This window comes from Oncorhynchus mykiss, chromosome 2 (assembly GCF_013265735.2).
Source record: "Oncorhynchus mykiss isolate Arlee chromosome 2, USDA_OmykA_1.1, whole genome shotgun sequence".
Lineage (NCBI taxonomy): Eukaryota > Metazoa > Chordata > Actinopteri > Salmoniformes > Salmonidae > Oncorhynchus > Oncorhynchus mykiss.
The window spans coordinates 33608682-33624905 of NC_048566.1; the positions used below are offsets into that span (position 1 = coordinate 33608682).

Below are 16224 nucleotides of genomic sequence, written 5' to 3' on the forward strand. Positions count from 1 at the left end.
TGCCTTTGTGTCCTATTTTTCTTTTTTGAAGTCTTGTCAAAATTGGATTTTCGAAGATTTTTTTTATACCGGTCAAATGTTTTAGAACACCTACTCATTCAAGGGTTTTTCTTTTTACTATTTTCTACATTGTAGAATAATAGTGAAGACATCAAAACTATGAAATAACACATATGGAATCATGTTGTAACCAAAAACATGTTAAACAAATCAAAATATATTTTATATTTGAGATTCTTCAAATAGCCACCCTTTGCCTTGATGACAGCTTTGCACACTCTTGGCATTCTCTCAACCAGTTTCATGAGTTAGTCACCTGGAATGCATTTAAATTAACAGGTGTGCCTTCTTAAAAGTACATTTGTGGAATTTATTTCCTTCCTAATGTGTTTGGCCAATCAGTCGTGTTGTGACAAGGTGGGTGGGGGAGGGGGGGGGGGTGTACAGAAGATAGGCCTATTTGGTAAAAGACTAAGTCCCTATTATGGGAAGAGCAGCTCAAATAAGGAAAGAGAAATGAGAGTCCATCATTACTTTCAGTCAATGCTGAACATTTCAAGAACATCTTCATGTGAAGTCGCAAAAATCATCAAAAACTGTGATGAAACTGGCTCTTACGAGCCTCAGAAGTTGCAGCCCAAATAAATGCTTCACAGAGTTCAAGTAACAGACACATCTCAACATCAACTGTTCAGAGGAGACTGTGTGAATCAGGCCTTCATAGTCGAATTGCTGCAAAGAAACCACTACTAAAGGACACCAATAATAAGAAGAGACTTGCTTTGGCCAAGAAACACATTAGACCGGTGGAAATGTGTCCTTTGGTCTGGAGTCCAAATTTTTGATTTTTGGTTCCAACCGCCGTGTCTTTGTGAGACGCGGTGTGGGTGAACGGATGATCTCTGCATGTGTATTTCCCACCGTAAAGCATGGAGGAGGAGGTATTATGGTGTGGGGGTGCTTTGCTGGGTTCACAGTCTGGGATTTATTTAGAATTCAAGGCACACTTAACCAGCATGGCTATCACAGCATTCTGTAGCGATACGCCATCCCATCTGGTTTGGGCTTAGTGGGACTGTCATCTGTTTTTCAACAGGAGAGTAGGAGAGTGATGGAAGGAGAGTGATGGAGTGCTGCATCAGATGATCAGGTCTCCACAATCTCCCAACCTCAACCCAATTGATATGGTTTGGGACGAGTCAGACCGCAGTGTGAAGGAAAAGCAGCCAACAAGTGCTCAGCATATGGGGGAACTCCAAGTGAAGCTGGTTGAGAGAATGCCAAGAGTGTGCTAAGCTGTCATCAAGACAAAGGGTGGCTATTTGAAGAATCTCAAATCTTAAATATATTTTATACTTTTTATATTTTACACTTTTTTGGTTACTATATGATTCCATATGTGTTATTTCATAGCTTTGATGTCTTCACTATTATTCTACAATGTAGAAAATAGTAAAAATAAAGAAAAAGTAGGTGTTCTAAAATGTTTGACCGGCAGTGTATCCTTATCCCATCCAATCCACATGTATGCAATTTACTCACTTGCTTGCATCCAATCTACTCTCACTTTAGGATTATCCCAATGATGATCTCACGTTATCTCAGTTCCAAGTTATGCAGTAGGTCACAGTCTTTCTGAAATGGGTCACTGTGTCACAAGCATTTCCCTTGACACTGACTCCGTAAATGTGGAATTCTGATGACAGGATGACATCAGAAATCAGCTCATTAATGGGATGCCCGGGGGGCCTTGGGGGGCATCGATCCCATTCAGTATGGGCATCTCCTCAGGCTGGATGGGCTCTCACTGCATATGGTTCTCAATGGAAGGCTATTTGATAACATGCTATATCATAGAGATGCTTAGAGTGGGATGAGCATCACTCTTCTGGAGTAAGTAGGCCTGTGTAGCCTGTGCCATTATAGGAGAGTATTGCTGTGTCAGACCGGAACAGGTTCATGTCAAATATGGAGTGAGTGGCCTATTTCAGTATCCCCACAAGACTGTTGTGGGGAGAGTCGCCCTATGTGGACGATGGGAGTGTATCAATGCTGAGACAAACATGAAGCAGAGTGAGAGAGATGGAGTAAGGCAAAGAGGCAGGCAGAGACAACGAGTCAGAGAGGCAGTAAGAAAGACATAATCACAAAATATCAGAAGTAGAAAGGCAGAGAAAGGTGAGAGCAGCCCATGACAGGTAGAGTCAGAAACACAGAACTAGAGTGAGTAGAACGGGCCTCCCATTCAAGTCAATGACGCCATAATCAGTGGACTGGCAGCCATTGCGAGGGTCCCCATAAGAGTAAAGCAGGAAGTAAAAGCAGGAAGTACAACATAACATTTGTGCTTTATGGTCAGAGGTTCCAAGCTATTGACTGTATTTCTATGGTCCAAAATAATTCAGGGAGATAGAAGGGCCCATGGCCAACTTACCCATCTCTGGATGGTGCCTCCCCTCAACAGGAACGCTGACTGTCCTTCGCAGCAGCTTGTTCCTGTGCAACTCGGAGCGCCGCTCGCGCATCAACAAAGGGTGTACCTGCATATGCACAGAGAGACAAGGTCAGGTCAACACACACGCATAATGCATTAAGCTATATTTTCAGAAGACCATAATGGATAGTATCTTGAAATGTCTATCACTGAGCAGTAGCGGTGCGTGGGTAAAATTTCTGGAGAAGCCAAACCAGAAAAAAAATCCTTATTACCTAGGTGTTGTGATAATTACATTGCTTGCTCTATAACCTGTTAGTTCCTATGCCTTGACACTGATTTATTGGCCTAAGGCTGAAACAATAAGAAGACACAGTGGCAGAATAAATTCAACCACATCTTTGTTTCATCAAAACAAACGGAGAGCAACATCTGTCCGGTGAAGTCCACAAAGCATATTGCATATGACAAACAGTTACATGACCTACAGCATGGTCAAGCAAGTTAATGTTACTGACATTTTTGGACTACTAAACAACTATTGATTTAGAACCCCGGTGAGTTACCGCAAGTCGTGTAGTAGTGGCTGCCTCCACTATTCCAGCACCATTTTAACTTTTACATTTCAACAGAATCAAATCACCTATGCTAATGTTTAGTTTAATACAGTGACAACTAAAAGATACCAAAAACAATTGAGTCCAGTCAACGTAAGTTAAATGTGATGTGGCTATCCATGGTACTGATTTCTGTGTGTGTGCGTACAACTTAAGTCATTTTTGGGGTATCCATATTTACTTTACTATTTATATTTTGGACTACTTTTACTTCACTATATTCCTAAAGATAATGATTTACTCCATACATTTTCCCTGACACCCAAAAGTACTCGTTACATTTTCAATGCTTAGCAGAACAGGAAAAGGGTCCATTCACACACTTATCAAGAGAATATCCCTGGTCATCCCTACTGCATCTTATCTGACAGACTCACTAAACACACATGCTTCATTTGTAAATTATGTCTGAGTGTTGGAGTGTGCCCCTGGCTATCTGTAAATGTAAAGAACAAGAAAATCGTGCTGTCTGGTTTGCTTAATATAAGGAATTTGTAATTATGTATACTTTTACTTTGGATTCTTAAGTGTATTTTTGCAATTACATTTACTTTTGATACTTAAGTATATTTTTGCAATTACATTTACTTTTGATAATTAAGTATGTTTAAAACCAAATACTTTTAGACTTTGACTCAAGTAGTATTTTACTGGGGGACTTTTTGTTTTACTTCAGTCATTTTCTATTAAGGTATCTTTACTTTTACTCAAGTATGACAATTGGAGACTTTTTCCACCACTGTGTGTGTGTGTGTGTGTGTGTGTGTGTGTGTGTGTGTGTGTGTGTGTGTGTGTGTGTGTGTGTGTGTGTGTGTGTGTGTGTGTGTGTGTGTGTGTGTGTGTGTGTGTGTGTGTGTGTGTGTGTGTGTATTTCATCCCATGAAAGCCTGATTCACGCAGTCTCCTCTGAACAGTTGATGTTGAGATGTGTCTTTTACTTGAACTCTGTGAAGCATTTATTTGGGCTGCAATCTGAGGTGAAGTTTACTCTAATGAACTCATCCTCTGGAGCAGAGGTAACTCTGGGTCTTCCTTTCCTGTGGCGGTTCTCATGAGTGCCAGTTTCATCGTAGCGCTTGATGGTTTATGCGACTGCACTTGAAGAAACTTTCTTCTTGAAATTCTAGAAATTTTCAGCATTGACTGACCTTTATGTAATGATGGACTGTAATTTCTCTTTGCTTATTTGAGCTGTTCTTGCCATAATATGGACTTGAGCTTTTTACCAAATAGGGTTATCTTCTGTATACCACCCCTACCTTGTCACAGCACAATTGATTGGCTCAAATGCATTAAAAAGGAAAGGAATTCCCACCTGTTAATTGAAATGCATTCCAGGTGACTACATCATTAAGCTGGTTGAGAGAATGCCAAGAGAGTGCAACGCTCTCATCAAGGCAAAGGGTGGCTACTTTGAAGAATTTCAAATATAAAATATATTTAGATTTGTTTAACACTTTTTTGGTTACTACATGATTCCATATGTGTTATTTCATAGTTTTAATGTCTTCACTATTAATCTACAATGTAGAAAATAATAAAAATAAAGAAAAACCCTGGAATGAGTGTGTGAGACCAAACTTTTGACTGGTACTGTATGTGTGTGAGGTTCGCCGGCTGGTCAAATAACCACGTTTTAACCATATGACCATGTCAGCTGTAATGTAATAGACATGTAGCAGGGCTTCCAGCAAAATATGGATGACATAAAAGTTTAATACATACAGTTGAAGTCGGTAGTTTATATACACTTAGGTTGGAGTCATTAAAACTCGTTTTTCAACCACTCCACAAATTTCTTGTTAACAAACTATAGTTTTGGCAAGTCGGTTAGGACATCTACGTTGTGCATGACACAGGTCATTTTTCCAACACTTGTTTACAGACAAATTATTTCACTTATAATTCACTGAATCACAACTCCAGTGGGTCAGAAGTTTTCATACACAAAGTTGACTGTGCCTTTAAACAGCTTGGATGTCACGGTTTTCTGTATGAGAAGGAGAGTCGGACCAAAATGCAGCGTGTCGATTGCGATTCATGTTTAATGAAAAAAACACACTAAACACAAACACTACAAAACAATAAACGTAACAAAAACCGAAACAGCCTATACTTGTGTACATACACACAGAACAAGGACATCAAGACACTAAGGACAATCACCCACAAAACCCAACACCAAACAGGCTACCTAAATAGGGTTCCCAATCAGAGACAATGACGAACACCTGCCTCTGATTGAGAACCATATCAGGCCAAACATAGAACTAGACAAACTAGACATGAAACATAGAATGCCCACTCAGCTCACACCCTGACCAACCAAAACATAGAAATATACAAAGTAAACTATGGTCAGGGTGTGACATTGGAAAATTCCAGAAAATTATGTCATGGCTTTAGAAGCTTCTGATAGGCTAATTGACATCATGTGAGTCAATTGGAGGTGTACCTGTGGATGTATTCCAAGGCCTAACTTCAAACTCAGTGCCTCTTTGCTTGACATCATGGGAAAATCAAAAGAAATCAGCCAAGACCTCATAAAAAAATTGTAGACCTCCACAAGTCTGATTCATCCTTGGGAGCAATTTCCAAACGCCTGAAGGTACCACGTTCATCTGTACAAACAATAGTATGCAAGTATAAACACCATGGGACCACGCAGTCGTCATACCGCTCAGGAAGGAGACGCGTTCTATCTCCTAGAGATGAACGTACTTTGGTGAGAAAAGTGCAAATCAATCCCAGAACAACAGCAAAGGACCTTGTGAAGATGCTGGAGGAAACAGGTACAAAAGTATCTATATCCACAGTAAAACGAGTCCTATATCGACATAACCTGAAAGGCCGCTCAGCAAGGAAGAAACCACTGCTCCATACCGCCATAAAAAAGCCAGACTACGGTTTGCAACTGCATATGGGGACAAAGATCATACTTTTTGGAGAAAACAAACATAGAACTGTTTGGCCATAATGATCATCATTATGTTTGGAGGAAAAGGGGGATGCTTGCAAGCCGAAGAACACCATCCCAACCGTGAAGCAAGGGGGTGGCAGCATCATGTTGTGGAGGTGCTTTGCTGCAGTAGGGACTGGTGCACTTCACAAAATAGATGGCATCATGAGGGAGGAAAATTATGTGGATATATTGAAGCAACATCTCAAGACATCAGTCAGGAAGTTAAAGCTTGGTCCCAAATGAGTCAAAATGACCCCAAGCATACTTCCAAAGTTGTGGCAAAATGGTTTAAGGACAACAAAGTCAAGGTATTGGAGTGGCCATGACAAAGCCTTGACCTCAATCCTAATAGGAAATTTGTGGGCAGAACTGAAAAAGCTTGTGCGAGCAAGGAGGTCTACAAACCTGACTCAGTTACACCAGCTCTGTCAAGAGGAATGGGCCAAAATTCCCCCAACTTATTGTGGGAATCTTGTGGAAGGCTACCAGAAACATTTAACCCAAGTTAAACTATTTAAAGGCAATGCTACCAAATACTAATTGAGTGTATGTAAACTTCTGACCCACTGGCAATGTGATGAAAGAAATGCAAGCTGAAATAAATAATTCTCTCAACTATTATTCTGACATTTCACATTCTTAAAATAAAGTGTGATCCTAACTGACCTAAGACAGGGAATTTTTACTAGGATTAAATGTCAGGCATTGTGAAAAACTGAGTTTAAATGTATTTGACTAAGGTGTATGTAAACTTCCGACTTTAACTGTACATACACCCACTGCAGGCGACAGAACCCACCCCCCAACATACATAACAAGCAGTCTGCTGCGCTAGACATATCTAGTGGATGTACAGCACTCCATAGAGTCCTTTACCACGGTATACAATCCCCCATAGCCCAGTGAGCCAGAAGACATCTCCCGTCGCTGTCATTGGCAGGATTCATTTAGTTGACGTTTACCTCTTTTTTTTTAAATGTAATCAGGGATACACACACCATAAATCAAGTGTGTATATGATTATGCTTGTATTATCCACTTAGTGCACACTAATGAGTATGTTGTGAGATACATCGCACGCTGAGGACAGATATATTGCAAGTTACGGAATGAGTTCCTCTATGAAAAATGTATTATAAGACACCCAATCTTTATGAGTCCAGCACGTGCATGCATAAAAGCTTGTGCACTGAAAGACTTGGCTTTGCTGTTTACATATTTTTTATGATACACTGCGAGCACACTGTTTTAAATGCATCAGACCTCATTTTAACATCTGTTTATAACGTTCACATTATTTCTGGTTATTTCTCAATGTAATCGAATTTACCTCAATATTGGACCATAAACACTAAGAATATCCTTCTAACACAGATATACTCTCTAACATGTACATAATATGAGCCATCTGTCTCCAAGCCTTTTTATAAGGCCATAAGCGTAATAGTTGCTATATTGTTGGATAATTAACGGATATATTCATTCACAAGACTTCAGAGACGTCCCTAAATGTTTGTATCCACTCTTCTCTACTTTTGTTTCCTTGAGCCTGTGCTGCACCAGAACTCCTTTCTGCATTCTACGAGCACTTTGCTAATGAAATGTATCGATACACATAAAATAGTAATATAAAGAAATGTGATCCATGTACAGCATACGGTAAGTGCAAAGTGCTTTGATAATCTAAGTGTATTATTACTTAATCAATCATTTCTATTCAGAAAGTTTTGCCCCGGACTACAGTTGAGTCTAAGGCATGGAGTTGCCTCAATGAGAGTAGTGACTTTGACTAGGAATAAGAACTGAAAATGTTCACAGAGCAGCCGAGAGGCCGTTTAGATCACATTAAACTCCGACTCAAAACTGATCTTAAACACCCTACATAAATACTAGTCTATCATGGCATGCTAAACACAGTAATTTCCACAATGATGTCCACTTGAACGCAGTTAGCCCACTCCCCCCCTCATCTCCACTGTGTCCCCATTCAGACACAATTCATCACAACAAGTGTATGGAAAAGACCCCACCCCCACACACACACACATAAACACACACACACGTACACACCCACTCTGACACACAGCACTTTCTGGTTGCGAGGGGGAACACCTCAGCGCTATTTATAGCTTGTGTGGCAGTGTTTGATTGGCAGAGGGGTGGGGGGGGGGCTGGTTAGGACAGTGGCGCTGCAGCTGGGGACTTGACACGGCCTTGGCACCGTCCCTGGTAGCCATGCTCATGAGTGGGCACACAAGGCAGGTTGGCACACAACACTGGCAGACTAGACAGAGGGCACATGGGGCCCGCACTGACAATCACACAGGGGCAGTGGTCTAGCATTGAAACCTGCAGGGAGCAAGAAAGCATGCTAATGGGGATTGCGTTGCTAATATGTAAACGACTATAATTGGAATGGGAATCTTATGCAGTATAGCAGTGTTTCCTAATTTCTGTCCTTGAGTTTCTGTCTCTGGGTATTCCGGTGTTTGTTGGGCGAGTCAACAATCCATTTCATTCAATTGAAAAGTAGATTGAATACTGGCATGCAGACCTAGGCTCCCTTGAGTGTTGTCAGAGATAAGCTCATTCATACGTGAGGTAATTCTAATAGCTAACAAGAAGGTCAATTGTACTAGGTTTCGGCATCAGGCAAACTGTAGTCAGAGGCAAGAGTAGAAGCAGAAGTGGCTAAGACTGAAATAGACAGATGACTGTGCTCAGGCACTGCAAGGAGGGGTAGATGGTGGGTGGTGAGTAGAGGGAGAATGAAAGCCATAGATCTGAGTGAGAGGGAGAGGGGGCCTGGCATGGAGAGTTGAGCAATGCTGCAGGCTGCCTGGACCATATGTCACTACTGGCCCAGCTGTGATGGGTAGGCTGGGTGGGGGATATGGGTGGTGTGTGTGTTGGTGTGTGAGCTGTGTGTCTGTGGGGGTGGGGGGGTAATGGAGCGGCGGGTGTGTAATCCATTACTTTGTAACGGAGTTGTGATCAAACAGCGGCTGAGTCCACTACACGCGCACACACAGACTCACGCACGCACGCACACAAACACACATCAGCCTCTGTGTCCCTGGAAGTATGACAAACAGTTAGGCTGGCCAACACCACTGTCTGTCCTCAAGTCTCTCAATAACGTCCTATCACTGACAGATGTTCCCTCGCCTCAGGCATTGGACACAGCAACTGGCATGTGATAAAATCAGAGCGTCTTGGAATCTTGGCGTCTTGGAATGAGAAAAGAGGGCATTTAGAGAGCATCCCTAAGTACTAAATCGGATCAAATTCCAATCCAAAGTTCATCTTCATTGTTTGTATGTAAAATTTCAGCATGCTGCAGAACACTGGTGGAAGAGCTGTCCCACTACTCCCCTATGTGGACATTTCCCACAATATTCAGTTGGAATGTTAGATAAAAGGGGGTGCTCCTAATGTTTTGTACACTCAGTGTATAACCCCTACTTATGTAATAAGTGGTGACCTTTTGAAAATGGCTTATTTCAGTTGCGCGTAATAGTTATTCAGATGCCAAAAGGCAGTAAAGCTCTTGTTAAATAACCTTAGGATTTGCCAATGTACAGTGCATTGAGCCTTCTTATTGGTCAAATGAAGGAGCTTCTTTCTCATGACTCCTTCCATCCATGTGTGCCTTATTATTTCATAATTGTCACATCCCCCCTGTTTCCAAATGGGTTCCCAAGGGTCATGCATGTGTAAAAATGCTAACTACTCCTGAGTCATGCTTTATGCAATGGGACAACAGTAGCTACAGGAAAAGCCACCATGGCGCTGCATTGTTGGCTCAGTCGCTAATGAATTTAATTTACAGTATCAACACTGCCAAAGCCATTGCAAACATATAGTGATTAGCACGCCTAATTTTTCAGTTTTTGATTTGTTAAAAAAGTTTGAAATATCCAATAAATGTCGTTCCACTTCATGATTGTGTCCCACTTGTTGTTGATTCTTCACAAAAAAATACAGTTTTATATCTTTATGTTTGAAGCCTGAAATGTGGCAAAAGGTCGCAAAGTTCAAGGGGGCCGAATACTTTCGCAAGGCACTGTATGGGCAGGGAATGCAACACAATGGCCATGCATGGATACTGAGACAAATCCTGTTCTAATTCCCTTTATTTTGAATTAGCCTAGCAGGCTAATGTGATTCAGTAGTGGTGAGAGAGGATACTAACATGCTAGTGCTAGCGCTGTGCTAGCAGGAAATAGTGCCCTCTGATTGCTTGCATAACACTGGGGCACAGTGGGAGGGAGAGCGATGCCTGGGCATATGACTGGAGGACAGGGCACTGGTGTGTGGCGTCTGGTGCATACAATGCGGGGCTCTGTCACTTCATATCAGTGGCAGCCATCACTGTCGATCCTCTCGCTCCCACCATGGGCACAGAAGGCTAACAGCAGCCCACTGGGAAGTGGTCAGTGCTCTTCTACTGTCAATGGCAGTGCAGCATAGAGTTTTTTTGTTAGGGAGTGAAGTTAAGTTGGATTGTCTAGTGTTCACTTTTTTCGATTGACTTCTGAGGTGGAAAGTATGCAAGTAGGGGAAGCTACACAAACAATAAAGTGTTGAACAGAAGGTATAGTGACTTCTGTACTTGGACGAAAGGGTACACTCTTAATCTATTAGGTTCATTCGGACTATGCATAAGTCAAGCTTTCAACATCACCCGTTTCAGCACTTGTAGTGTTTACTGAGGTGAATAAAGCATATTTGAAATAGGGGAGCACAGAATAGCACAATGGTGACGTGACAGATATTTTATCATGTTCTTCCAGAGCACTGTTATTTCCTCAAGCAGACCCTTGGTTGAGACTAAAGAGGCCGCAATGAAGAGTGAATGGTCTTTTGATGGATGTCATTCACAAAACAAAACAGAGTGGCATCTCAATGGAGCTGCTTGGGGAAGAAAGGAGAGAGCAGGTCTGTGGGATAGCCAAACACTACTGTCAGTCACACCAGGGAGAGAGGGAGGGAGGGAGCAGGGGGAGGAGAGGTAGCCTGAGAAATAGAATGTGTGAGAGAGAGAGAGAGAGAGAGAGAGAGAGAGAGAGAGAGAGAGAGAGGTACCCCTCTGTTCCACCTTATCTCCTCTTTGGCAACATATGATTGCTTTTTGTCATGCCACTAAAAACATTTGAATCGAACAGAAATTAATCAAGAGGGGTGTGTGTGTATGACAGAGAGAGAGAGAGGTTGAGCGAGACATATAGACAGAGAGAGACAGAGAGAAAGAGGGAACGAGAGAGAGAGATGGAGAGGCCCACTCGCGCCGCATGAGGTGAGTGACAGGCATGAATATTTAATCGCCTCTCATCCTCTCTCCAAGGTGGTGGCTATTGGCCCGTTAGGTCTGCCTCAAATCCATTCATAGCTTCTGCCTCATTGGCACAATTAGACAGGGATAAGCCTTTGATTAATTGACTTGGGCCTTCTTCGCATCGCTCCATAGCTGAAAAGGCCCTTATCTGGATCATAAGGTTCTTTATACTCCTTGTGAGTGACGAGAATGAAAGATATTGGCAGCTAGCCACCCTGCAAGTACCGCTACAGTACTCCATTACATCATTACATAGTCGTTAATAGACTCATACTCTCAATCAAATGTACTCTGAACACTGTTATTGTAGTGTAGTAGACGTTAAGTGTGTAAGCAAAACCTCTGTGTTTTAATTGTGTTTTCGGATTCATTTATTGGATATCAATCTGTAAATCTGTCTACAAGGTCTACATTTAAAGAGAATCCTTTCCCAAGGCGATACAGGTACAAAAGTGAAGGAATAGTACCCCCTTCTGGTCTTAGCTAGCAGGCTAAAATTCTACTTAGTATGATATAGCAAGTAATCTAAGGCATGTTATCTAAGGGCAAGTAATCTAAGGGGGGGGATTAGTAATAAACAGTCAGATTGAAAGAGTCCCGTATTCCTAAAGTGTCTCAGAGTCAGGTCATGTCAAATGCAGTTAGTTACATGCCTAAAGGGTCAATTGTGGTGATATCCTTTTTTAGATATGTAATGTTTTATTAAACCTTGTGGCTTTAGAAACTGTCATGACAGTGTTGTAGACACTCATGTCAGTTCAAACAAACCAGTCTAATACAGCAAAGTGGCGATTGAATAGATAGAAATATAATTCCTAGAACAGTAATCCCCTTTCAAGTCAATGGGTGGGTGATGGGTGGGATTGTATTTCTATAGTGTGTGCAGCAGTAGGTAAGTACCTCCTCCTGGTCCAACATGTAGAGCTGATTTCCGGAGATCACACAGAGACGGGGATTCCAGTCGGGGTGGTCGTAGGAGGGAGTGGCAAAGGAAGGGGCATGGGGGCGATAGGAGGGGGGGACGGCACACCTCGCATCTGGGGAGGAGAGAGAACAAGGGGAGAGGGAAGGAGAGAGGGGAGATGTGTCAGTTAGGGTGACTGGATGGTGGAGGACATGCCAGAACATGCCCGTCGACAGATGGTTGTTTATGTTTACAAGCTGGTACATCTGCATCAGTTGAATCCAAAACACTGAAAATGCAATGTGACTTCTTCACATTTGTCCACATTTCACACATAACAACAATGCTCAATGAAAGAAGTGGACAGATTCATCTAGGACTGGTCCATTATGCAGTAAATAATTCACAAATCAATGCACTGATTCAGAGAAAATAAAACACACTTTCTACAGAGTTTATTTATTATGATTTGTAGCCATAGCCCAAAATATGGATAAAAGGGTCTGCAAAATCAGGGGTTCCCAAAATGGCGTCCGCAGGAGAGGTACTGCAGAGGGTCCGTGGCCAGATCTCTAAATATGTATAAAATAAATCATTTAAAAAAATACAGGATACACGCAATGCCGTCGGGGTATGCAAAATAAAAATGTGATTCACAAAAAATATATATATATTTATATATTTTTTCTTCACATTTTCAAGCAGTCCATTTGTATTTTCTAATGGGGCTATACTTTTAGGTTAGGTTTTATTCTAGCCTGCGTAACCTTGTTTCACTGCCAAAAATGAAATTAAACCATCTAGTGTTAAGCGAAATAACAACACAATGTCAAATACAGCTAGCCTAGTCAAATAATTAACATCCAATCACATTAACCGTTACTCTCTCGCTGAAACTCCACTAACTGTCCGTATGTAGCCAAACGTAGCTGCTGCTCATTCCATTTTGCTCTAAAATGTATAAATGGTTAAAAAAAAGTAAGGCCCGCATCCATAGAGACACATACCAGCTCTACCAGCCGGGAAAGCACAGTACTGCTACTACCAGCAGTACTACACCTGCACCTGTCGACAACACAAGTTGTTCTGCTTCCACGAGCACATCCAATGCTAGCATCAGTAATTCTACATTTGTGAATCTGATGCAGTCAAAGAGCTACTGCCCCCTTACCCGGGAAAGCACCGAACAACAGACAGGGACGTTGGACCATCGAAGTGGCGCAAATATGATGAGAACTCCATTGATTTTGGGTTCACTGATATTGGGAATAGGTCCTTTCCTAAGCTACAGTGTGTTATATGTGCAAAAGTACTATCTCACAACTCGATGACTCCTTCACTCTGGCGCAGACATTTAGAAACAAAACATGCCAATTTGAAAAATAAGCCAAAGCAGTTTTTGAGCGAGAATAAAGATGACTTTCGAGTTGTAATACATGTACAGTATAAAAGCAACAGATACCATTAATAAGAAGGGGCTAGAAGCGTCTTATATGGTGAGCTACCGAGTGGCTAGGACAGGCAAGCCCCATACTATTATGGAGGACTTTAATTCTTCCTGCTGCAATGGATATAGCTTGGACAATGCTGAGGGAAAAGGCCAAAAAAACTATACAGACAATGTCTTCATCAAACAACTGTTTCACGACGCATCAGTGACATGGCAGCAGATGTTTTGAAACAATTACTGCTTCACATACAAGCCAGTGAATTCTATGAGTTACAGCTGGATGAGTCAACAGACTGGCACAGCTCCTGGTATATGTCCGTTACGTTTAGGTGGGGTCCACTGGAAACCAGGACAACAGGAGAGGATTTTTTTAAAAGTACTGGACAGCTTTGTGACATCAAATGGACTTTGGTGGTCAAGATGTGTTGGTATCTGTACTGATGGCGCAAAAGCCGTGACAGGGAGACATAGTAGAGCAAGCAGTTGCTCCCAACGCCACTTGGGTACACTGCAGCATCCACTGAGTGGCTCTTGCTGCCAAGGGAATGCCTGACAGCTTGAAAGACGTTTTGGACACTACAGTGAAAATGGTTAACTTTGTTACTTTGTTAAAGTAAGGCCCCTGAACTCTCATGTATTTTCTGCACTATACAATGATATGGGCAGTGACCATGTAACGCTTTTACAACACACAGAAGTGCGCTGGTTATTAAGGGGCAAAGTATTGACACTTTTTTTTAAATTGAGAGATGAGCTTAAAGTTTTCTTTACTGACCATCATTTTCACTTGTCTGACCGCTTGCATGATGACGAGTTTCTCACACGACTGGCTTATCTGGGTGATGTTTTTTCTCGCCTGAATGATCTGAATCTAGGATTACAGGAACTCTTCGCAACTATGTTCAGTGTGCGAGACAAAATTGAGGCTATGATTAAGAAGTTGGAGATCTTCTCTGTCTGCATTAACAAGGACAACAAATAGGTATTTTCATCATTGTATGATTTTGTGTGTGCAAATTAACTCAAGCTTACGGACAATGTCAAATGTGATATAGCGAAGCACCTGAGTGAGTTGGGTGCGCAATTACGCAGGTACTTTCCCGAAAAACGGATGACACAAACAACTGGATTCGTTATCCCTTTCATGCCCTGCCTCCAGTCCACTTACCAATATCTGAACAAGAGAGCCTCATCGAAATTGCAACAAGCGATTCTGTGAAAATGTCATTTAAATCAGAAGCCATTGCCACATTTCTGGATTGGGCTAAACTCAGAGTATCCTGTTTTGGCAAATCGCACTGTTAAGACACTGATGCCCTTTGCAACCATGTACCTATGTGAGAGTGGATTCTCGCCCCTCACTAGCAAGAAAACTAAATACAAGCACAGACTGTGTGTGGAAAATTATTTAAGACTGAGATGCTCTCCAATACAACCCAACATTGCAGAGTTATGTGCATCCTTTCAAGCACACTCTTCTCATTAACCTGTGGTGAGTTATTCACAATTTTTGTTGAACAAATAAAGAGCAAAATGATTGATTATTATAATATTATTATTTGTGCCCTGGCCCTATAAGAGCTCTTTGTCACTTCTCACGAGCCAGGTTGTGACAAAAACTCACACTCATTTTTATGTTTAAAAAATGTATAGTGCGTGTGTGGCAGGCTTACAATGATGGCAGAGAGTGTGAGTGTGTTGATCCTGGTGCTAGAGGGGGTACGCAGCTGGAGGTTGAATGTTTGAAGGGGTACGGGACCATAAAAAGTTTGGGAACCACTGGTTTAGAGGATCTAACACAAAGCAATGTCATTATTATTCACCTACAATGTAGGTTCTTATTAACCATGGGCAGCAAGGCCTGGGTAGCTCACAGGGATATCTACAAATTATACATTTTTCAGCTCAATGTTTCTCTGTTTTGAACATAAATGCACTTTAATTTCATCTTTAAAACTGCAAAGTTTTCTTTCTGCCTGACACGCCCTGACCATAGTAAGCTGTTTATTCTCTGTGTTGGTTGGGGCGTGATAGTGACTTGGGTGGGTCATCTAGGTGATATTGTATTTCTATGGTGGCCTGATATGGTTCCCAATCAGAGGCAGCTGTTTATCGTTATCTCTGATTGGGGACCATATTTAGGTAGCCATTCTCCTCATTGTGTTTGTGGGATCTTGTCTACAGTTAGTTGCCTGTGTGCACACCAGTAGCGTCACGTTTTGTTTATGCTTTATTGTTTTTGTTTGAGTTTCGGTTTATTAAAAATATGTGGAACTCTACACACAATAATTCTGCGCCTTGGTCTACTCATTACGACGAATGTGACATTGCCTATGTTTTTTTATTTTTATTGCATGAAATTAGCTTGAAAATGAAAAAAATATATCTCCGATGCCAATAGGCAGGCTTTTTAAATGTTCCTTCCCTGGGACCGAGACTTGGTTCGCCCAGCAATGCACTGCAGATGTCACAGTAAAACATCTCCTTGTATGACATTTTCATCGCACTGCGAGTTGTGT

General features: G+C 41.7%; 1 protein-coding gene across 1 annotated transcript in view; it reads right to left on the minus strand.

Moving 5' to 3' along the window:
• Positions 1 to 2174: 2174 nt before the first annotated feature.
• Positions 2175 to 16224, minus strand: part of LOC110487763 (ras/Rap GTPase-activating protein SynGAP-like) — a 33166-nt gene continuing 19116 nt past the window's right edge. The window contains exons 2-3 of the mRNA XM_021559674.2: positions 12252 to 12388; positions 2175 to 2540 (exon numbers count right to left, since the gene is read on the minus strand). Coding sequence (XP_021415349.1) covers positions 2385 to 2540; positions 12252 to 12388 — 293 coding nt within the window. The 3' untranslated portion in view covers positions 2175 to 2384. The remainder of the gene's footprint in view (positions 2541 to 12251; positions 12389 to 16224) is intronic.